This window comes from Camponotus vicinus, unplaced genomic scaffold, assembly GCF_025532165.1.
Source record: "Camponotus vicinus isolate PSW18456_S1 unplaced genomic scaffold, iyCamVici1.0 SCAF_4, whole genome shotgun sequence".
NCBI lineage: Eukaryota > Metazoa > Arthropoda > Insecta > Hymenoptera > Formicidae > Camponotus > Camponotus vicinus.
The window spans coordinates 5,768,782-5,793,859 of record NW_028141976.1 but is presented as its reverse complement, the minus strand read 5'-3'; the positions used below and the strand labels follow the sequence as shown (position 1 = coordinate 5,793,859).

The 25,078-nt window shown below is 26.6% G+C and overlaps 2 protein-coding genes across 3 annotated transcripts; one reads left to right on the top strand and one right to left on the bottom strand.

The window, feature by feature from the left end:
* Window positions 1–942: 942 nt before the first annotated feature.
* Window positions 943–6,618, bottom strand: LOC145969918 (cytochrome P450 4C1-like). Its single transcript, XM_083096256.1, has 9 exons — window positions 6,596–6,618; window positions 5,961–6,030; window positions 5,462–5,567; window positions 5,310–5,367; window positions 4,423–4,517; window positions 2,557–2,625; window positions 1,800–1,962; window positions 1,371–1,547; window positions 943–1,304 (listed from the first exon to the last, which is right to left on the bottom strand). Exons 2-9 carry the CDS (start codon window positions 6,023–6,025, stop codon window positions 1,132–1,134), a joined length of 906 nt encoding a protein of 301 aa, XP_082952382.1. The 5' UTR covers window positions 6,026–6,030; window positions 6,596–6,618; the 3' UTR covers window positions 943–1,131.
* A 13,900-nt stretch (window positions 6,619–20,518) lies between these two features.
* Window positions 20,519–25,023, top strand: LOC145970276 (TNF receptor-associated factor 6). Of its 2 annotated transcripts, none has more exons than XM_083096874.1 (5): window positions 20,519–20,669; window positions 21,312–21,446; window positions 21,817–22,038; window positions 23,907–24,151; window positions 24,732–25,023. In XM_083096874.1, the coding sequence occupies exons 1-5, from the start codon at window positions 20,573–20,575 to the stop codon at window positions 24,984–24,986; spliced, it is 954 nt and encodes a 317-aa protein (XP_082953000.1). In that variant the 5' UTR covers window positions 20,519–20,572; the 3' UTR covers window positions 24,987–25,023. The 2 variants fall into 2 exon arrangements, with proteins under 2 accessions (XP_082953000.1, XP_082953001.1); XM_083096875.1 differs by having other exon boundaries at window positions 20,582–20,669; window positions 21,278–21,446; window positions 24,732–25,022.
* The last annotated feature ends 55 nt before the right edge of the window (window positions 25,024–25,078 follow it).

Below are 25,078 nucleotides of genomic sequence, written 5' to 3'. Positions count from 1 at the left end.
AGCTAGATTCAGAATAATTCTTTTCTTCCAGTTATATTAAATATAATGTAAGCCTTAAAAAAAACATATCTAATTTTTATATATATTTTTGTAACAATTTTGCATCTTATTCTAAAGGTACACTTTGTTACAAGTTTAATTGGAGTAATATTATGTTGTGTGAATATAAATGCACTCTAATACTCTAATATTGTGACATTCCGGCGTATTCGTATAACAATGAAAACAATTTAAAATATAGTTCATTGAAGACAATTCTGTGACTTTATGCAGACTTTTATGCCTTTTTTACCATCGAAGTAAAAAATAAATTTATTAATTACGAATATTCATCACCATATATTCGATTATTACTCACACTCAGAAACACTCAGGGATGTCAGTATCGAAGAACACAATTGGCTTCAAGAACAAGATTGAAGTATTATGATTTTGGATTGGTAAAATTTATTATTCATTTTTTATTATTGCATAATGAATTGAGTAAAATTAAAATAAGAAAACTGCACATCAAGTTAAACTGCATGTCATGCAAAACTGCACGTCAACCAATTTACAAATTAAACATATACCAACCGAGGCATGCGCATGCGTAATACAAATGCAAAGTGGAATATAAACTGAAGCTCAGCAACTTATAGGCGGAATCAAAAAATTTCGGTTAATATTCACCAGACTCGAAGAAAAGTTATATAATCGTAGAAGAGTTTTAGATAACGATTATAATCAGATGAATAAAAGAAATCTTACCATATTTATATTTAATTATTTCGATTTAATTCAATAAATAAATATAAATTATACACACACACACACACACACACATATATATATATATATATATATATATATATATATATATGTACATCTTTTTTAAATGACAAAAAAATATTAATTACTAGAATCAAAATTTTAATTATAATCTATTGAATACTATTACAAAACTTTTTATAATGCGCAGAAAATTCAAATACTACAATCTAATATAATTAATATAATTTTTATTTTATGTACTATATTAAAATATATATATGTGTGTGTGTGTGTGTGTGTGTGTGTGTGTGTATACATTAATTATATGTATATTGTTACGTAATTATTACATAATATATTTCTTTTTATACTATTTTATTAGTGTGGACCTCGTGTTTTTAATTTAACACTTAGAGGTTTCACGCTAGATAAAGCAACATCCATGTTCAATTGTATTTCATTTATTTTAATATTAGAATCCGTCTCAAATACGATATTGCGTATTAATGTTGCTAGTAGAATTTTTATCGATAACAAAGCAAATCCTGCACCTGCAAAAAGTTGTTAGTTAATTATAAATAAATTTTTATCGTAATATCTTGTGATTTATTGCTCACCTATACAATTTCTTACGCCATAACTAAATGGCATGTAATGTTTCTGTGATATTTCTATTTTGTCTGGCAAAAATCTGTCTGGATCAAATGTTAGTGCATTTTGCCACAACTTTTCATTTCGGTGGAGAGCTATTATTATCAATAAAACTTCCGTGCCCTTTGGCAAGATAGTGTCTCCTAAAACATATATATATTTAAATGTTATTATAAAAAGATATAAAAAATAATATTTTATATACATATATATGATATATACATATAAGGCAATATAAATAGGAGTAGTTTATATATAAAAACAAAATGAGCACACATAATTGTTAAACAATAAAGTTATTAAAAATTATGGTGTTTCGTATTTTAGCTATATAATGATTATATGTATTCTAACACACATATAAAATAATAGAATTATAATATTTGAAGACATACCTATTTTTACGTCCTTAGTTACAGACCGCCCAATTAATGGAACAGCTGGAAATAGTCTCATTGTTTCTTTTATTACACAATCTAAGTATTTCATGTAATGTAAATCTTCATATTTAACAGGATCAGTTCCACAAATTTCGTTAATTTCTTTATATACTTTATTCTATTATAAAATTAAATAAGATATTTAATTATATAAATATAAACATGTACAATATATAAGAGAGATGTAAACTTATTGATTACATTTACGAATTTTTATCAGTTTGGTATTGAAATGCAGATGATAGCATTTTATGCTGCATTAAAATTCTTAATTTAATTGAAACATTACACACAACATTTTTATTTAAGCGAATTTTGTAATGAGTTTATAACATATATTATACATATTTCTTGTTCGCTGAACTGTTATAAACCTACTTTGAAGAAAATGTTTATACTAATTAAATTTAAGTTACAATTTGAACAAAGTATGGTAATTTAATATAGTAATTTAATCTTATTAACATCATTAGAAATTATTTCATAATTTATATGTATAATATGCCAAAAGAGATTCTGAGCGAATTATTATTTGTGTAAATAATAGAATTTATTGAGATAGAACTTTCTTTGATTATTACTAGAAAAATATTTTTTTATATTCATCATTGAAAATCGTATTATTTGCATTTACTTCGTTTATTATTCCGAATTAATTGTATTAATTGTATAATTAATTGTATTATTTCGAATAAATTTAATAAATACTTACTTGTATATGTGGATGCAAGGCCAGCATAAAGATAGCAAAATCTAATGTTATCTCCGTTGTATCCGATCCCTAATAGATAACAATTTTTTATATGTTGATTAAAATGATTCGTTGATAATAAACAACTAGAAACATATATATATATATATATATATATATATATATATATATATATATATATATACCTATATTGAATATAATATTGAATATATATATATATATATATATATATATATATATATATATATATATACCTATATTGAATATAATATTGAATATATATATATATATATATATATATATATATACCTATATTGAATATAATATTGAATATATATATATATATATATACCTATATTAAAAATAAGAAAATCGGAAAGGAGAATAAAACTAATAAGAAGAAAGCGTAGTAAATAAATGCACTTAAATTATGCAAAATTTCACTTTAATAATAATTCAATTCTTCCGATGGGAGAAAAGTAAACACATAGGGACACTTAAATTTTCGTTTAATATAAATTTTCCAATAATCCAGCATATATGGTAAAGACATTCAATATTATATGTCGATTGATTCTATTTTTCTGATGCTTAATAAACAACAGATCTCATAATAATCTTTTACTTAAAATAAATTTTTATATTCAAAAACTATCCTATAATATATAACTACATTTTATATCCTTCAACGTTATCCTATTCAAACTGTAACTAAAAAAAAGAAATAATTCAATGCTCTTTGAGCATAACTATCACAGAATATTGCAAAGTGTCGTTATTAATATGAATACAATGTTCATAAATGCGTAATTTTAATATTTTATCTATTTATCTGACCAGCATATGATGCATCACAATCTTTACATGAAATTTTATACAGGGTGATTCTGAACAAACGTTTGTCTTTAAAATATCAAATTCTTGAATGAATTCTAAGACGATTTTTCCTCTTGCAAAATTTTGCCCGGAGCTTAGTTTTTATACTATAAGGAAAATAGTTAACTACTTACGAAACGAGTACAAGAGGTAGGGACGGCGCGATATAGGCGATTACGTGGGGCACTCGCCGCGATCAGCTGATTGCTATACGCGATGACTGTAACAATCAGTGTGTGTGTGTGAGAATGTGTACGCACACACACACACATACACACACTGATTGTTACAGTCATCGCGTATAGCAATCAGCTGATCGCGGCGAGCGCCCCACGTAATCGCCTGTATCGCGTCGTCCCTGCCTACCTTTTGTACTCGTTCCGTAAATAGTTAACTATTTTCCTTTATAGGTTAAAAACTAAGCTCCGGGCAAAATTTTGCAAGAGGAAAAATCGTCTTAGAATTCAAGAATTTAATATTTTAAAGACAAACGTTTGTTCAGAATCACCCTGCATACCATATTTTTATTTGATTTATTTTTTGCTGAGAGAAAGAGTTTTTATGTAATTTAATGATGGCATGTAACTTGTTCATATCAGTGTAAAATAAAAATATTTTCCAATCATGGACCACGTCTAAATTGTTCCGAAAAAAATGTAACGAAATGGTATGTTAAAAAATGTAAAGCAATCCGTGTTATTAATTATTACTATTTGTAATCGATTTTTATCTCTTTATTATGCTTATTAGATAATATTAGCTACATTGTAGCAGTATATTATTTATTTTTATATGCTGAAGAGAGATACGATACAAAAGCATCGAAACGTTATTATCAAAAAGAATATTTACACAATATAAATGCATTTATTTATTGTGCTTAGCTCTTATTAGGCTAATTCTTTTTTAACTTTTTATATATAATATAATAAATATTTGTTTATATACAAACATAATTATGTAAAAATTATATAAAGATATTTTACATACCGCTAGTATTATAGTAAGTAAATTTTCCCGTATTACTTCTTGCGGGCATTTCTCGTTTTCAGACATTTTTATTAATGTATCGAGAAGTGTTTTATCTAAATAAAATGAAAGAAAAAATATAAAATTTTATGCATGTGTGTATATATGTTAATTATTTTCTCATAGCATAAGTATATATAATAATAGTATATATATACAGGGCGTTCCACAGAACACTACAAACAAGCGCTCGAGCGGCTGAGCGCTTCTTTCGTTCGTCCGATTTTAATACTATTTAATATTTCTGTTATTATTGCGAAAATTGTAAAATGGTACAAAACTTTTCTGTTCAATTTTCTGGTCCCTACCTCCTCACAACCGCTTGTATGTAGTGTTCTGAGACGCCATGTATATATAAAAGAAAAATTAGATATTTTGAAAATTAATATTAAAAATAAACGTAGAAAAAGAAAAATATCTTTAGCATTGATTAAAATTAGACATTATAATAGTGTTTTAACAATGAAAGCAAGCACTTTAGAGTTTTAAGCTTTTAAGCTTTGAAAAATATTATTTTGCTGAAAAAAGTTATTTACAAATCTTGCATCGTAATACAACAATAAAAACATACAAATAAAATAGGCAAAACCATGGATGTAGTATACATGGACTCCGCATATGGCCAAAAAAGTGAAGCCCAACATATAGAAAGAAACAGATGATCTAACCTTTCTGTTCAGACTTTGTCTCTTTCTGCGCAGACAAATTACAAATAAACAAAAAGAAAGAGAGAGAAGAAAGAGCTCCTCTATTCTTGCTCTCTTTCTAGATGTTGGCTTCACGCAATTAGATAGCAAAATAAAGAGTATGCGGAGTCCATGTATACTACGTCCATGGACAAAACTTACGAGCTTTTTCATTATTAATATTGCTATTCTGTGCATTTATTAGGTGCTGTTGTATTAACTGTGAAATAATAAATTATGAGTAAGTATAAAATATAAGTTAAAATTAATTCGTTATTAATATTCACAATATTTACCTTATTTATAAAAGAGTGTAAAATGTTTATATTTTCTTTTTGTTTTTGTCCTGCAGCTGTCAGATTAAATATGAAATCAGGATACAAAAACATCCGTAACCTTAATGTTAAAATTTCCCTCGTGCTAAAACACATACAACATCTTTCTATTAAAATAATATTCTATATTATAAAATATAAGAATATATTTAATTAATTTAATTCCACAAATAGAGCAAAAAAAATATTGTTTTCCTGGTTATATGTCAACAAAATTATTTATAATAAAGATTTAATTAAAAATATAATTTCTACAAATACATTTGTAAAAAATTCTTTTGAAAGTGCAATTTTTTAAAGAATTTTACAAATTATTTTCAGATAGACTTATTTTTACGATTTGTGCATATACTTTAATATTATAAGAAGTAATATTGTAAAAAGTCCAGGTTAAAAAAATTATTTTGAAAAACAATAACATAAAAAAGAGAAAATAATAATAAAAATATTATTTTTATAATATAAAATATTATTTTACCTCGCACTTATTTCGAGACATTGATTGATCTGGTTTGAGAGAAGTTCTGGTTTGACGTTCGTCATTGTGGCTTTATAATGACATATGATAAGAAATTCATTAATCAAGATATTAACTATTATAGTAATTGATATTAACTAATATAAATTGATATTAACTATTATATTATTATTTAGTTAATTAATATTAACTATTATATTATTATTTAGTTAATTGATATTAACTATTATAATAATTGAGTAATAATTTTGATTTGTACATTTTATGCAATGCATTCCCTAAACAAATATGATATGAAATTATAAAATAAAAAATAAATGTTTTGTTATCCAAATATTTTTAAAAATAATAATCAACTTAGTAAAATTATATGCATTTCATTATTTTTATTGTTTCAATATTCTCGATATTAATTTACTATGTCGAACAATATTTTGCAGCATATTTTACACATACTGTCATTAAAATGTTTTCAAAAGTAACAAACATAAGAACTGAAAAATCATGAAACACATTAATAAAGTCACTCGCAGCAACTTATATGCGAGTTGCTCATTTAGAAGTATCATCGATTATCAGATTTTAAAAATATAATATACAGATGTTTTATATTAAATAAAAATACTTGGCCTTACCACATATAATGTTAAGCGTATATTTGAAGATATAATGGGAAAGATTTATTTCTTTTCCATTTAATCCGATTTTTTTAAGTTCCTTTATTAAACTTATAGATTGATCGACAAATGTATCCGAAAAGTTTCGTAATATTAGAGTATTAAAATTTAATGCAATAGCTTTTCGATGTTCCCTCCATATAGGTACTGAAACAAATATTACAGGAAAGATATATTAAAAAAGATAAATGAAGAAAACATGTGTATATATATATATATATATATATATATATATATATATATATATATATGTTCATATAATACATAAAAATAATATTAAAAAGCATTGATATTAAAAAACTTTGAAAACAAATTTAATTAATAATAATTTTAAATTTGTCACATTGCAGTCAAAGTAACAAAAATAAAAATATAAGAATATATTATATAAGAATGCAAGTAATAATTATATTATAAGTATGTTATAAAGAATTTTTTTAAATTATATAATGTTATTATGTAAATTGTAGTTATAGAACTACATAATTTTATTATGTGTAAACTATAGTTATAGGAATAATTTGAAATTTTATGTTACTAAAAATATCTTACCAGGAGCTGTGATTAATCCTTTGCCTATTATGGGTTCAAAAAGTTTATATATCGTACTTTTATCCACACTGTTATGCAAGATTACCTATAAAAGTTGTATTATGTGAAGTACTTTTAAATATTTCAAATGTATATCTGTTTATCTGTATATCTGTCATTTAGATATTTAACAATATATTATATTTAGATAAAGTTAACTGTCGAAAATTATTTTGATTAGATCAGTGATGAGTTATTATAAAGATATATAAAAGTATCATTTATTTGAAATAGACAACAGATTCTCTATATTTAGATTTAAATAATTTATGAATATACAAACAAATAATAATGAAACATATAAACGCTATCTTTTTACCTGCATTTGATCTGGTTCATATATACCAATTACTAATTTGTTGCCTAGCCAAAACTTGAATGGAGATGAGTAATATTCCGTCCATTTAATAAAAACATTCAAAAATTCTAAAAAATATTTTATGATTTATCATATAAGATTATTAACTTAGGTAATTATGCATAAAAAGGGCCCACCTTCGCACAAATGTGTCATTGACATATGTTGTCAAGGTCATATCTCTAATTAATATTCTGAAGGTTTTATCCGGCGGTCGTTGTTTATTAAAAAGTTATTAACAAAAGAATTTTACAATTTTAATGCTTTTTATCTCCAAAAATATTGATTTGAGAAAAAAAATTTTAAGCAAAAAATAAAGCCGCTGAAAAACTCTACAAAAAAGGTTATATGCACTTTTTTCATAAACCTACTATTTTAGCTGTTATATGAAAAAATAATAATTTTAAATACATTTAATACAATTTAAATTTATATAGAATTTAATACAATTTAATACAATTAAAAAATATCACAAATGTATGGGTACACACACACACACACACACGCGGGGGATGCAAGGGGGGGCCTTCGGCCCCCCCTCCCGCAACCACGCCGCCGGTAGGCAAGGTGGACCTCGGTTTACAACTTACAGCATATATCCATTGTGATTGAACTCTTCGCAATGCGTCCCCTACCGGCGGGATGGTTGCGGGAAGGGGGCCGAAGGCCCCCCTTGCACCCCCCGCGCGCGCGCGCGCGCGCGCGCGCGTGTGTGTGTGTGTGTGTGTGTGTACACATACATTTGTGATATTTTTTAATTGTATTAAATTGTATTAAATTCTATATAAATTTAAATTGTTTACCTTTTTTTTTATTTACCTTTAATTTACCTTTTTTTGCGTTTTTCTTCGACTTGCGAGTTCGACCGCTATTTTTAAGTTTCATATTCGTGTTCAGTAGGTAAAAATACGTAGAAATTGGGTATTCTTACCCATTATTTCATATAGGTAGGTTTTCCGAAGATTTACGTTATTTTTGTATTTATTATTTTTATCCTTTTTCAACCTATATCTCCAAAACTATTTGAGTCCGACCCTTATACATATATATATACGAAATTACTCGGGAAAATCTCCCCTATAACATATTTAAAAATAAAGCAAATCGGTGAACAAATAAAGTAGAATCTTTATGTCAATATTTCTCACATTTATTTGTTAATAACTTTTGAATAAAGAATGACCGCCGGCTAAAACCTTCAGAATGTTAATCAGGGACAACATCTTCACAACATACGTCAATAACACGTGCGAAGGTGGGCCCTTTTTATGCATAATTACCTTAACTTATTAAAATTTATTTTAATTATTAATATTAATATTATTTATATTATGAATTTATTAACATCTTTATTATTTTAAATTAATGCAATGTTGGTGATAGTTAATTTTTTAAATATCTCTTTATTATTACCTTCATAATTCTGACGAAGAAAATAATACCCACTTCCAATAAATGGAAAACTCTTTGGACCATTTAATATATTTATCTTTTTAATTATATGTCGGCGATGATTATTTAAAATAAAATAATATATATATAGAGCAGTAAGACCAAATAGTATTAATGAAACAAATATCATTATCATTAAATTGATAATACAAATTTGTATTAATGTATTTTCCAAATTTTTTTTTATTTTATGTCTTCCCCTCCTAAACATATAGATAAATACATAAATACAATTTATGAAATAACGGAGATGCTTCTTTCAGATTAAGAAGTAAATTCATTAATTACTTTGGAAGTGTCAAGTATCAAATAACATGGAAGCTATTATTTCGAGAATTTCTATGTTTAAGGAAAAATAAAAGTTGAATAAGTTTCGTAGTTATTTAAAATAATCAATGTTTTTATAAAATTTTAAAGATAATAATTTTATATGTAACAAAAATCTTCAATTTGCTTTATTTAAAAATGTTATTGATCTAAAATACTTAATAAAAAAAACCTCCGCTAATAAAACAACAATAATTAATATAAAAAAACTTTAAGGAACAAATAGAAATACTACTTACTTTATCGAAGAGTATGGGTATTTGCTGCTACATTTGAATTGTCGCGACTCACGGTTATAGAAGTCGAACGCAATATATACGTGCGATATACTGAAATATTCAAAATGTTCATTCACTAAAACTGGAACTAGACGAGCAAGAAAAATTCTTTTTGATTAGAGAGTAATAGATGATAATTTATTATCAGTGCTAAAAATATATTTTCTTGATTTGATATAAGACTCGGATTATTTCTATAACCTCTTCCTTTATTCCTTTAAGTAATAAGTTAACAATTTCTTTAGTAATTGACACGTGAAATTAATTAGCGACTAGCCCGCACTTACAATTGTTCAATATTTGTTAACGACTGTCCGCTGCGCGCTCGCGATGGGCGGTTTTTAACTCCTCGTTTTGGCTAAAATTTGGGAGGGGATCGCCTAGTGACGTTATCATATAAAATCATGGTGAACTTTTCGTGACGGTCAAATCTTGATGCAAGCGAAAGCGTTTCAAAATCGAAACCTTTAGCATTTTCGTGTTTCTGGCGAACTCACGCGTACACTACCGCTCAAAAGTATTTGCCCACCTAAGATACTTGTGCTCTAATGGCTAGGAATAAATAAAACAATGTAATAATCTTATGAAAAGTATTCATATATAATAAACTAGAATTGCAAGTACAAATTGTACACTTAACTTAACTTATACATTTAACAAAACACTTATACATTAAACTTTTGATTCATCTATATGCCCGCCTTTATTTTTGATTACGGCTTCACAAAGTCTTGGCAATCTTCTTATTAATTTTTCTAGCGTTTCTCTGGATATTTGCTGCCACTCTTCTTGTAGAATTCTCCACAAGTCCTCTCGGGATGTAGGACAAGATTTTCGCACCTGTCTATCCAGTTCATCCCACAATAACTCGATCGGATTAAGATCAGGTGATTGCGGGGGCCATTCCATAACTTTTAAAACGTGTTGCCTTTTCAAATGTTCTAAAAATGTTTTACACAGTTTTGATGTGTGTTTGGGGTCATTATCATGTTGAAAAATAAAGTTTGTTCCAATTAACCGAGTGCCAGAAGGAACAACATTTTCTTCTATGATCTTTTTGTATCCTTCTTTTCGGAGAATTCCCTCTATTTTAATCAAGTCACCCACTGCAGATCCACTAAAACATCCCCATACCATGACAGAACCTCCACCGTGTTTGACAGAAGCCACTGTGCAGCCGTCAGCTACCCTCTCATTAGAATATCGGCGAACGAAGACACGTCTCTTAGTCCCAAAAATTTCAAATTTGGATTCATCACTCCAAAGAACCTTGTTCCAGTCTTCAATTGTCCAATCTTTGTGTTGTTGAGCCCAATTAAGTCTTTTCTTCTTATTTGCAGTCTTCAATAGCGGTTTTGATACAGCTAAACATCCTTTAAGGCCTGCATCTAAAAGTCGTCTTTTTACAGTGGATAAACTAATAGGTTTATTGCGTCTCTCATTGATTTGTGCTGTTATTTCAGGAGCGGTAAGGCGTCTATTACGTTTGCTTTTTATTATAATATTTAAATCATCCCTTGAATTCGTTATTCTTGGTCTGCCTTGGCGAGGATTATTGGTAACTTTGCCTTGAGTAGTGAATTTCTTCACATTGTAGTCAACAGTTCGCCTTGATATCTTCAAATCTTTTGCGATTTGACGATTGCTCTTTCCAGCCATATGAAGCCCGATAATTCCTTTGTTTTGCCCATTTTGATAAATTGAGGGAAAAAAAGTCTTTATAAAAAGAGAGTATTTTAGACAGTTATGATTTTTAGTCAAGTGAGCAGATAACTAAAGCAAAGTTGTATTATACGTCTTACTTCTGTATGCCAAGCTACCAAATAAAAGAAGATCGAAATAATCAAGTGCCTGTCGCAGGTAAAACATAAGTACATTAATTCCAAGAAATGAATCATAGGCGCTATCTTTAGTTTCGTGGTTAATTATCGGTAAATATCAAATCTTATTCAACATAATAGCTATCGATAAGGATGTTATATATGTACATAAACAATAAATATTGATAAAGTCACAATAGAGACTTTTGTTTTAAAATTTTCGATAAAATTTACAGTGGGCAAATACTTTTGAGCGGTAGTGTAGTTCGCTGAGGTGACAATTTTACGCAGTTCGCAAACATTTCATTGCATTTTTTTGTTTAAATAAAATCTATATTAATATTAAAATAGAGTTATAGTTCTTCAGACTATAACAAAGAAAAATACATCAATACAATTTATGAAATAATGGAGATGCTTTTTTCAGATTAGAAAGTAAATAGAGATACACTAAATAGAGATACTATTTATCTTATCGAAAAGTAAGGGTATTTGTTGTTACCGTTACACTTGCTACGACTCGCGATTACAGAAGAGAGAGACACGCAATATATATGTGATATACTTAAATTATTCAAAACGTTTCACAAAAACTGAAACTAAACGAACAAGAAAAATTCTTTTTGATGACATCAAAGGGTAATAAATGATAATTTATTATTAATGCTACAAATACAAATAGATGCACTTATGCAGCTACAAAGGCATGACATTAGACTTCCGGGAAAGCCACTTTTGCGACTCTTGAGTTGATAAGTTAGTGGTATTTCATAAATATTAAATTAATACAATAGAAGTAAAAAATTAGAAAACCAACGAAAAAGACCCAAAAGTAAAAAAGGAGCTTTCTACATCCACGTAATTAGTTCTCGATAATGTTAAAAGAAAGTTCTTTGCATAAGTCTATACGTTTATATTTATTCATGTTATCATTACTGCTCTTAGGCTTGAAATTTCATAAATCTATGTTCAGAATTAGAATCAGCGACATCCAAAACCCTACGTATTTTTGAGAAAATAAAAAATTTTTTTATATTTGACCGTCCATTGCCTGCCAGGAAAGCTACTTTTGTGGCTTTGAACAAATCTTAAAATTCTTCGCAATGTGTACGTCATTTACATGGTTAAATTTTTCGGAAAACACGTCATTTTTGATGAAAAAATGACGGCAGCCTAAAGGTTAATATAATTTTATAATTGCGTCCAACGGAGCACGTACGCATTACTATACGCATACTACACTGTAAGGTATCCGAGATAATTTTTTGTACATCCGAAGTAAGTAGTATCTCTATTTAATGTATCTCTATTTACTTTCTAATCTAAAAAAAGCATCTCCATTATTTCATAAATTGTAGTTATGTATTTATCTATATGTTTAGGAGGGGAAGACAAAATAAAAGAAAAAATCTAGAAAATACATTAATACAAATTTGTATTATCAATTTAATGATAATGATATTTACTTCATTAATACTATTGGGTCTTACTGCCCTATATATATATTATTTTATTTAAATGGTCATCGCCGACATATAATTAAAAAGATAAATATATTAAATGGCCCAAAGAGTCTTCCATTTATTGGAAGTGGCTATTACTTCCTTCGTCGGAATTCTGAAGGTAATACTAAAGAGATATACGTATATTCAAAAATTTATTATCATCAAAATTGCATTAATTTAAAATAATAAGAATAAAATTGCATTAATTTAAAATAATAAGAATAAATATCACATAATAAATTTAAAATAATAAGAATAAATATCACATAATATGTGAATAAATTATCTTATATGATAAATCATAAAACATTTTGTAGAACTTTTGGATATTATTATTAAACTGACGCAGGATTATTCGTCTCCACTTAAGTTTTGGCTAGGCAACAAATTAATAATTGGAATATATGAACCCGAACAAATGCAGGTAGAAAAAGAGCATTTATATGTTTCATTATATATTCATAAATTATTCAAATCCATATATAGAAAATATGTTGTCTATTTCAAATAAATAATACTTTTATCTTTATAATAACTCATCACTAATATAATTAAAGTAATTTTCTCAGTTAATTTTATCTAAATCTAATATTTTAAATATCTAAATGACACAAACAAATATACATTTGAAATATTTCACGTAACATAACTTTTGTAGATAATCTTAGAAAGCAGTATAGAGAAAAGTATAGTATACAAACTTGTTGAACCAATAATAGGCAAAGGAGTCATCATTAGTCACAGCTCCTGGTAAGATATTTTTAGTAAAATAAAATTTAAAGTTATTCCTATAACTATAATATAAACATAATAAAATTACTTCTATAACTACAATTTACATAATTTTAAAAAAATCGTGTGATCCTTTATAACATACTTATAATCAGGGATGGGAAAGTTACTTTTTAAAAGTAGCTCGTTACCGTTACTCGTTACCGAATAAAAAAAGTAACTCGTTACCGTTATTAGTTACTTATTTTTAAAAGTAACTAGTTACCGTTACCGTTACTTCAAAAGTAACGATTCGTTACTTTTCCCGTTACTTTTAATGTTAAAACAAGATAGAATTAAATAAAAAATTTACTTTGGTAATATTTTTTATTAAAATATTAATATAAAAGCAACAAATTCTTTATTTTAAATTTACAAAACCGTAAAAAATTTAAGGACATATAGATTTTAAAGCACAACATGTAACTTCACATGTAAATAAAAAAATTTTAATTTCCATTAAATTTATAAATACAGCTAAATTTACATTCTTTTTGTGCTCTCGTCCAATATTACGTCAAACTTAAAAGCTAGCTAATCACATCCATTCCTCAGAATGAAATAACTGTGATTCACCAATGATGTCATTAATCGCTCCAGAGGTGTCTGTGAAGCTGGCACGACAATCTACGAATTTCAAAAAAATACTAAGAGTTCTGATAGCACTTTTCATAGTTCTACAGTTCCTGATAAAAATTAAAAAGAGTTCCGCATTCCTTATATTAAAAAATCGAAATCGAAAAAATGTCGTGCTAACTTCGCGAATCTAGCACGACACTCTTCCCTCCAAAGTACCAAAACGCGTTAAATATTATTTTTAGCAAGAGTTCCCGATAGTTCTGCTATAGTTCAGCCTATATATGTAATTTCAGATCGATATTCCAAAAAATAATTTTTTATGAATTTTTAATGTTCTTGACCAGCACGACAATTAGTGAAAATGTGTCGTGCTGATGATTTTCCCTAGTTTTAACGGCAATTCTGGACGGTTCTATAAAAGTTCTGTCCTTTAGAAACATTTTTACGCAGAGCTCCGACCGTTTATTATTTTATAAATAATTATTTAAAAAATCTCTCTGCTTAAAAAATATTTCTAAAGAATAGAACTTTTATAGAACTGTCCAGAACTGTCGTTAAAACTACGGAAAATTATCAGCGCGACATATTTTTACTAAGTGTCGTGCTGGTCGAAAAAAATATATATTATATATTTATATACATCAATTAGTATTTGTGCAGGAATATGCACAAACAAAAGCAGTGTGTGTGTATATGTGTGTGTGTGTGTGTGTGGCGCGCGCGTATGTATGTAATATGTACAAATGAATATAATTTAAATGAATATATAAAATAAATAAAAAAAAGATATATAAAAATAACAAAAAGTGTGTATGTATGTACATATATCTGAGTGATTGTGTACATGCGCATATGTGTGAATAAGTTTTGTGCATTAATGAAAGCCGATTGTAGTAAAAAAAAAAAATAATAATAATGCACATAATTATGGACAGGCTGCACGAGAATAAATACTATCTGACTACAGCCGCTTAAGCGGTTATTCGCGCGATAAGTGTATACTTTTATAATTATTCAGAATTGTAGTACACTAATCGTGAATAGCCATTCTTAACGACCGGTTCTATGAGAGAAAGAAAGAATAGTGTACAAATTAGCCAGAAAATATTGCTGCAAGCGTTAGAGGCAAAATAATATTTACATACATACATACACACAGATACGTACAACATATATACAAAATTTACAGTCATACACAAATATACAAATTTATATATTATTATGACGATCACCGCAAGAAATACTTACGTATTCCGTGGTGATCTTTTCGGCATCCTCTAGGTCTGGGTTAATCAAGTTACTCAGTTTGAGTCCAGCTTGATCCCATTTATCGGTGACCCATCTACCTCCTTTGTTGTGAGATACTTTTGTCAGAAGTTCACCGATGAACTTTCCCACGAAGCCTTGATTTTTCAAACTCACAAATATGCTTTTCATCTCGTACAATGAAATGGCTTCGTCTTGGATAGGATACGATAATATCTCTGCGAGGTATGTCCAGATTTTCGGTATGTCGATAACTAGATCATCCACTATTTCCAATACTTCTCCCAATCCACTCTTGAAACATTCTACGTGCAAAATATTTCGCCTAAGCAGATGGGATAAAAGTTTGGAAATCAACTCCCGTTCATTAAAAATTCATAAAAAATTATTAATTATTGAAATATCGGTCTGAAATTGCATATATAGGCTGAAATATAGCAGAATTATTGGGAACTCTTGCTAAAAATAATAATATTCAACGCGTTTTTATTCTTTAGAGGGAAGAGTGTCGTGCTAGATTCGCGAAGTTAACACATTTTTTCGATTTCGATTTTTCAATATAAGGAATGCGGAACTCTTTAATTTTTATCAGGAACTGTAGAACTATGAAAAGTGCTATCAGAACTTTTAATATTTTTTTTAAATTCGTAGATTGTCGTATCAGCTTCACAGACAGAGCAATAAATTTCATCCGAAATATTATCGAATTTTATATGAATGTCAATCGATGACTAAAAATTGAATATAACAGAAATACGATGTCACAAGAGCGTGATCAACGCAAATAACGCAGCAGAATCAATTAATAAACCCGCAATCGGATGAACCCATAAAATATCTCGCTCTCGATCTCAACACTCGATAGTTCACGAGTCCGAGAAATCAAAAATTTTGCAAGAGAGAGATAAAGAACAAGTCACATAAATTACACATTAAGTATAATATAATTTGTATTATTTTATTATTTGTAAATTAAATAATATATTAAATTCTGTTGACTTAATGATAAAATTTCATAGAGTACAAAATATAAAAAGTTGTGTAATAATTTTACAACAGCAAAATTAGATTTATTTTAGTGCGTGCGTGCGTGCGTGCGAACATACGTAATCGAAACATATGTAATAGAAAAGAACGGAAAAGTAATTGATGATTTGTCCAAAACATTTCTTAAATGAAAATATTCACAAATATTTGGAATTTTGCGACTATTTCCCATCTTTGTAATATTTCTGTTTATGAGACACATAGAACACAACAGCTACAGATACTTTCTTTAATGAGACTCAAGCTTGATTAAGTCTATTAAGATTGATCCAATAGTTATTGAAATTTGATAATCGATGATACTTCTAAATGATCGACTCGCATATACATAGATACATAGATTAGTCTCGTCGTTGCTGCGTGTGACTTTACATGAGATATTAACGTGTTTCTTGATTTTTCAATTCTTATGTTTGTTATTTTTGAAAACATTTTAATTACAATATGTGTAAAATATGCTGTAAAATATTATTCGAAATTCAACATAATAAATTAATATCGAGAATATTGAAACAATAAAAATAATGAAATACATATAATTACCAAGTTGATTATTATTTTCAAAAATATTTGGATAACAAAAGACTTTTTTTTTTATAATTTCATATCATATTTGTTTAGCGAATGCATTGCATAAAATGTACAAATCAATATTATTATTCAATTATTATAATAGTTAATATCTTGAATAATGAATTTCTTTTCATGTGTTATTATAAAGGCACAATGACGAACGTCAAACCAGAAAGCCTATCAAATCAAATCAATCACTGTCTTAAAATAATGCCAAAGTAAAACAATTTTTTCAATGTTACTGTTTTGCTTTTTTATTGTTTTTTAAAATAATTTTTTTTAACCTTGACTTCTTATAATATTAAAATATGCACAAATCGTAAAAATAAGTTTACCTTAAAAATAATTTATAAAATTCTTTAAAAAATTGCACTTTTAAAAGAATTTTTACAAGGGTATTTGTAAAAATTATATTTTAATTAAATTTTTATTATAAATAATTTTGTTAACATATAACCAGGAAAAGAATATTTTTCTTTGCTCTATTTGTAGAATTAAATAATCAAATAATTAATTAAATATATTTTTATATTTTATAATATATAATATTATTTTAATAGAAAGATGTGTGTTTTAGCATTAGAAAAATTTTCACATTAAGATTACGGAATGTGTTTCTGTATCCTGATTTTATATTTAATCTGACAGCTGCAGGACGAAAACAAAAAGAAAATATAAACTTTTTACACTCTTTTATAAATAAGGTAAATATTGTGAATATTAATAACGAATTAATTTTAACTTATACTTTATACTTACTCATAAATTATTATTTTACAGTTAATACAACAACACTTAATAAATACAGATAATAGCAACAATGAAAATAAAACAACTTGTAAGTTTTATCTATACTTTATTTGTTTGTTTCCATTGTTGTATTATGATGCAAGATTTGTAAATAATATATTTTTCAGCAAAATGATATTTTTCAAAGCTTAAAAGCTTAAAACTCTAAAGTGCTTGCTTTCATTATTAAAACAATATTATAATGTCTAATTTTAATCAATGCTAAAGATATTTTTCTATTTCTACGTTTATTTTTAATATTAATTTTCAAAATATCTAATTTTTCTTTTATATATACATGGCGTCCCAGAACACTATATACAAGCGCTTGTGAGGAGGTAGGGACCAGAAAATTGAACAGAAAAGTCTTGTACCATTTTACAATTTTCGCAATAATAACAGAAATATTAAATATTAAAATCGGACGAACGAAAGAAGCGCTCAGCCGCTCGAGCGCTTGTTTGTAGTGTTCTGGGACGCCCTGTATATATATACTATTATTATATATACTTATGCTATGAGAAAATAATTAACATATATACACACATGCACAAAATTTTATATTTTTTCTTTCATTTTATTTAGATAAAACGCTTCTCGATACATTAATAAAAATGTCTGAAAACGAGAAATGCCCGCAAGAAGTAATACGGGAGAATTTACTTACTATAATACTAGCGGTATGTAAAATATCTCTATATAATTTTTACATAATTATGTTTGTATATAAACAAATATTTATTATATTATATATAAAAAGTTAAAAAAGAATTAGCCTAATAAGAGCTAAGCACAATAAATAAATGCATTTATATTGTGTAAATATTCTTTTTGATAATAACGTTTCGATGCTTTTGTATCGTATCTCTCTTCAGCATAAAAATAAATAATATACTGCTACAATGTAGCTAATATTATCTAATAAGCATAATAAAGAGATAAAAATCGATTACAAATAGTAATAATTAATAACACGGATTGCTTTACATTTTTTAACATACCATTTCGTTACATTTTTTTCGGAACAATTTAGACGTGGTCCATGATTGGAAAGTATTTTTATTTTACACTGATATGAACAAGTTACATGCCATCATTAAACTACATAAAAACTCTTTCTCTCAGCAAAAAATAAATCAAATAAAAATATGGTATACAGGGTGATTCTGAACAAACGTTTGTCTTTAAAATATTAAATTCTTGAATGAATTCTAAGACGATTTTTTCCTCTTGCAAAATTTTGCCCGGAGCTTAGTTTTTAAACTATAAAGGAAAATAGTTAACTACTTACAGAACGAGTACAAAAGGTAGGCAGGGACGACGCGATACAGGCGATTACGTGGGGCGCTCGCTGCGATCAGCTGATTGCTATACGCGATGACTGTAACAATCAGTGTGTGTATGTGTGTGTGTGCGTACACATTCTGTTACAGAAAAATGAATATTTTACAAGATATTTTACGGTTTATGTAAAATTAAGAAATGATTTCAAGCCTCATAACCTGGAAAGTACTTAATGGAAACTAACTTAATTATAGTGTTTTGGAAAGCTCTCGAGATGAGCTCCAAGAATATGTAATAAAAAGTAGGGGGTTCCATTTAAAAAAATTAAGTTGATCTTGAAATCTCCTTAATGCCTTCATCTATAAAAATATCGTTTGTACCATACGATGTCCCCCTCTGTATCAAACATCTTTTGGTATAAAAATTTTTTCATAGCTCTTCAACTTTAGCTAATATTCACATCGGTCACTTTATATGAATCACCCTGTATATGTGTGTGTGTGTGTGTGTGTATAATTGCGAAAGTAATTTATAATTCGTATAAGTACTATTTGCATATATTATTTAATTTAACAAAAAGATTTGTATTTTTTTAAATATTAACTTACCAATTTATCTCAATTATTTTATTAGAAATGTATAAAAAAATAATTTAATATTCAAATATATAAAAATAATATATTATCATAAATTCAAAATATTATTTAAAAATTAATATATTAGTCAATTCTTTAATGAAATTTAATGCTGCCCTAATATATTGTCTTTTTATTGAGAGAAAATAAATCTATATATACATATACATTTTCTACATTTTTAATGTTTTATTTCTTATGCAACAATTTGTTTACTTATTTTTCTTTTCTCCTCTATTCTTTTCTTCTTAATTTATAAATCATTTAATAAGGAAAACTTTTTGTTTATAAATTATTCAACTTTTTGGTTCTTTAAATAAATATATTTTATTTTAAATATTTATTTATTTAATTAAAAATGTGTTTAAAAAAATTAGTTGAAATATTGAACATAAAAATGTCATACCAAAATATTATTATTGAAAAAATGCAATTCTACATATAAGTCACGCAATAAGAATTAATCTTTATTAAACATACATGTAATGAAATATTTTATTTCTACATTACATAACTTTTCTTCGTTGCGTTTTCATCGGATGGGAAAAAGATAAAATCTATTTTTAAGAGAGTGAGTCGAAGCCATACCGTGGTTCAGAGTCGAACCATTTTAATTTTGGTACACGATTTACAACGTTCTGTTTATAATGTTGCGATAAAATGTCGACAATCATACATTACTTTATAACATTGTTTTATCTCGGTGCATTCTATATGATATGTGGCAGTGGTTTGAGTGAATCTTTGCAAAAAATGCGTAAGTGCGAAACATTTTTTATTTTAGTTATTTCATTTTTCAATTAGAATCGATGTGATGGAACATGATTTTAATCTGAAAATTTAATCTTATTATTGTGTTATAAATCGACTTATAAACCTTAAAGGAAAATTTAAACATTAACAACTAATTCAATTTTAAATTTACAAAGTTAATTAAAACTTGATGCTAATGATAGAATTATAAATAGCAATTATATTCTTTATTATAAACGTTTTTTTTATATTTATCTTATTCAAAAATGGTTTGATTACAAATTTTAAGATGGAAAAGATTGTATATGCATAATATATAACAATACATTTATATCAAATAATAAAACTTAATCACTTAATTCGTAATAATTTAAAATAAAAGTGAATAAAAACAGAAAAAACACAAAAACACGTTAAGAAAAATAATAATAGTAATATGGTATATTTAATAATTTAATGTTTGCAATCTCTAATTTTAAAATATACATAAATTTGTAATATGCATATATTTGTAATTTTAAAAAATAAATTTCTATCGATATACAACACTTTTTAATTAAATCTTTTTGACTAAGTTACTTTCTTTTATGTGTTGCTCACTAATAAATATAGATCTATCTGCGATGCATCTTACTGCAATTTTTAGCTGTGATTGAGGCCAATGTTACCAACGACGATGTCACGGAAATGCAACATACTGTTTGTAAGATTACAACAGAAGATGTGATCGCGAACGCACGTGCCACTGTTACAACAGTGCTCACCGGAGCGTGTAAGGCAAGTAAGTAAATGTCAAAATCAATATTAAATATATTATTGGATTAATATACGAAATATATATATACTTTATGCATTGCGTTAAAATCTTTACGATTTTCTAAGCTTGTTTTAATATATGATATCAGATAAAAAAGAAAAATTAAAATATATAGAATAATATTGTACGTATAAAGAGTCTCAACTTCTGGAATTTAATAGAAGAAAAAATTAATTTAAGTAAAAATAAATTTAAGTAAAAATAATTATATTTTCTACTCAATGCAGAAAATTGAACTTTAGAAGGGATTACATTTTTTTTATTAAAATAAAATAATTCTGCCCTTAACACACACGGGAAGTTAATACTAATTTATAAAAACATGTGCTTCCAGAGACAATGGATGAAAAGTTTGCAAGACTAGAAAAAAAATTCATTAAGGAACTTGCGGATATTAAATGGATACTTTATAACATTTTGGAGCAGCAGCCAAATTATCTAAAAAATATACAAAACACTAATCTTTATGATGGAATATCCAATGATTATTTATCACCCAGACAAGATGAAATCGATAAATTCAACAATACCATACAAAATTTATCAACATCAAATGGTTAGTGCAATTACAATGAATTAATTTTAGTACACATTTGTAAGAAGAGAAAAATTAAGGTTATTATATGTATTAATTTTTGAAAATTTCTAATGACAAAGAAAAACATGCGTTTATTGATATACAGTTTATAATAGCAGTAGTCTGAAGTTAGCTTTATGCTCTTAGCTAAACACAAAGTAGTTCTTCAGCAACTGGTGGGTCTAAAGTTCTCAAAACTTTGCAAGTGCTTCTGCTACCATATTGAATTCTACAACACATATATGAATGTGTATGTGATATTAGTTCTGTACGCAAATAAACTTGGTGACTAAAAAATAATTTTATAATCACTGCAATGTATAATATAACATATCTCAAAAAAAATCAAAAATTAATTCTTTTATTCTATATATTAATTTCTATATATATTAATTTCTATATATTAATTTATTCTATATATTTTATATCAATTATTGAAATTAACTTTACAAGAAACAATTTACACATATTAGCGAAATTTATAATAGCATTTTTCTTAAATATAAATCAAACTATCATTTATTCTAAAATTTAACATTTAATATAAAATGTTATAATCAAAATTTGAATTAAAATTCTGAATTTTAAACAAGCAGTTTTTGTAATTTGATTACATTCTAAAAGCTTAGCATGGAAAACTAAATTAATTTCATCTTCAGTCGCTTATCAATTAATTAAAAACAAAATGTATAATCAATCTTTCTAAAAAATTAAAATTAATTACAAAACATGATATTTTAACTTTGCATGCGTCAACGTATAACATAAATATCATTCTAGAATAATGACCAAAAATACAATACGGATTTTACGTATGTAGAATTCTTGTATTTCTTGCATAATATGCATTGTTACTTTCGAATCTAAGCTAAGCATTTATATGTAAGAGATATGTGGTTTCATGCAAATGTGGATCTGTTGGAGGCGGAAAGTTCGCCTTGCCCAACGCGCACGTGACAAAACTAAAGCTTAGTCGGGATAAACATGATTCAATCGTAATGAATGGTGTAACAAAGTATTGAGTTTTATTTCGTGTTGCAGTATACGATTAACTCTGCGTTATTATCTCTCTGTTGCGTTTAAATAGTAAAAATATTATGTAATCCACTGAGAAATATGTAAAAGCCATAATACAATTGCTACTAAATAATTATATTGTTAGATTTCAATTGTTAATATATTTGATAATTTGAAATATTAATTATTAGATATCATCCATGAATAAATATATGTGGTTGCGACTAATATATTGATCAATATCGTTTTATAAAAAATTATTTTCGTATTATGAATATAATTATTTAAAAATTAACACACACACATGTTGCATATCAATTTAATAAAAAAATTTAATATCTTTAAATAGATTTTTTAGTAAAAGCTTAATAGTCTAACTGATTAAATGTTTAATATTTAAAATATTTGATTGTCGTTGTTTAATATTTAAGATATTTGATTTTAAATTAGCCTGTAATCTTAATGATTTGCCATAGTCAAACTTCTCAAATTATATTGTTAAGCAAAATTTACTTCAAATTTACTAAAAAAAAAAGATTTTGTTATTTGAAGCTTAATTAATTTCTTTAGTTAGTTTTTTTTCGTCTTAATTTAGCAATTTTGGATTTTTTAGTTAACTTTACAATTAAAATTTCCACAATTAAAATTCTTGATGTTGAAAAAATGACTTTAGAGATACATTAAAAAATATATTATTTGATAATACATATCATAAAAATCTTTATATAAAAGTTAAAGAGAAGACTGTCAAATGTTATATTAATATATTACATTAATATAAGGCTATCAAAAGTAAAAATTCAAAATTAATAAGTAACTCTTATCTACAGGTCCGGCAAGTACATTCGTCTATTATTGGCAAGTAAAAAACTTTGACGAAATGCTAATAAACTGGCAAACTGGCCGCTCGATGCGTAGCCCTACTTTTTACGTAGGTCGAAACAGTTATGCCATGTATCTGAAAATCTCGCCGAAATATTTTCCCGATGGTACGATTTTTGTGGGAGTCGGATTGACACACGGCCGTTATGATGCTGTTCTCGCATGGCCTTTTCCACACAGGATTCGCCTCGAGGTATGTAAAGGCATAACAATGAAAGTGGCGAGTAAAATAAAATTTCACAAGGGATTATGGGTAATGCAATTGCGCGAAGTACAAAAGAGAAAGAGTTTGCGGACAGGTAGTCTCTCAATAGAGAAAAAACAAGAAGAATTGCGTTGAGATGTCGTACTGAATCCTCATCACGGTTGCATACGAAAGACTATCGAGGGACAGGCTCAGACAAAATATTTTAATGTAATCGAATTCAAAACAAGTTATGACTTCGTATGTTTTTTTATTGTATTGGATTTATAAATGTTACAGATTACATATACTTAACTTTTGAATGTAAAGAAATATATATATATATATATATATATATATATATATATATATATATATATATATATAACATTTTTTAATACTTTTCTCATTTAAAATAATGAGAATTTTATTTCTTCAATAATAATCATACTATTGAAGAAATAAATATGAACTCAATAATCATTCTCTAGAATATAATAATAATATATAATAAAATTAATTATAATATATAATAATAATATAATAAAATTAATTAATTAAATGCGATTACCGATATAATGTTCGATAGGTTTTGGATCATTCTCTGGAAGACATACGCGAAGATCGACGATCTCGAATTTGGGATCCGGCTACACTTTGCACTGAAAATTTCTGGGGTAGGCCTGCGAGAAAGGCAGATAATCCAGAATGTGTCGGACTGAGTATCTCCAGACATGTTATTCAATCAAAACCATTCATATCTCAACGATATTCAAGAAATACAAGATACATGTGGAATGGAAGTGTGCTAATAAAACTTAATATTTATCTACAGATTATTTGAGGTAAAGCTAATTGTCAGAAAATAACATTTGTTATGCGATAAATATATGCTTTGTTATTATTAAAAAAATATGTCTTATGATTTATTTTAAA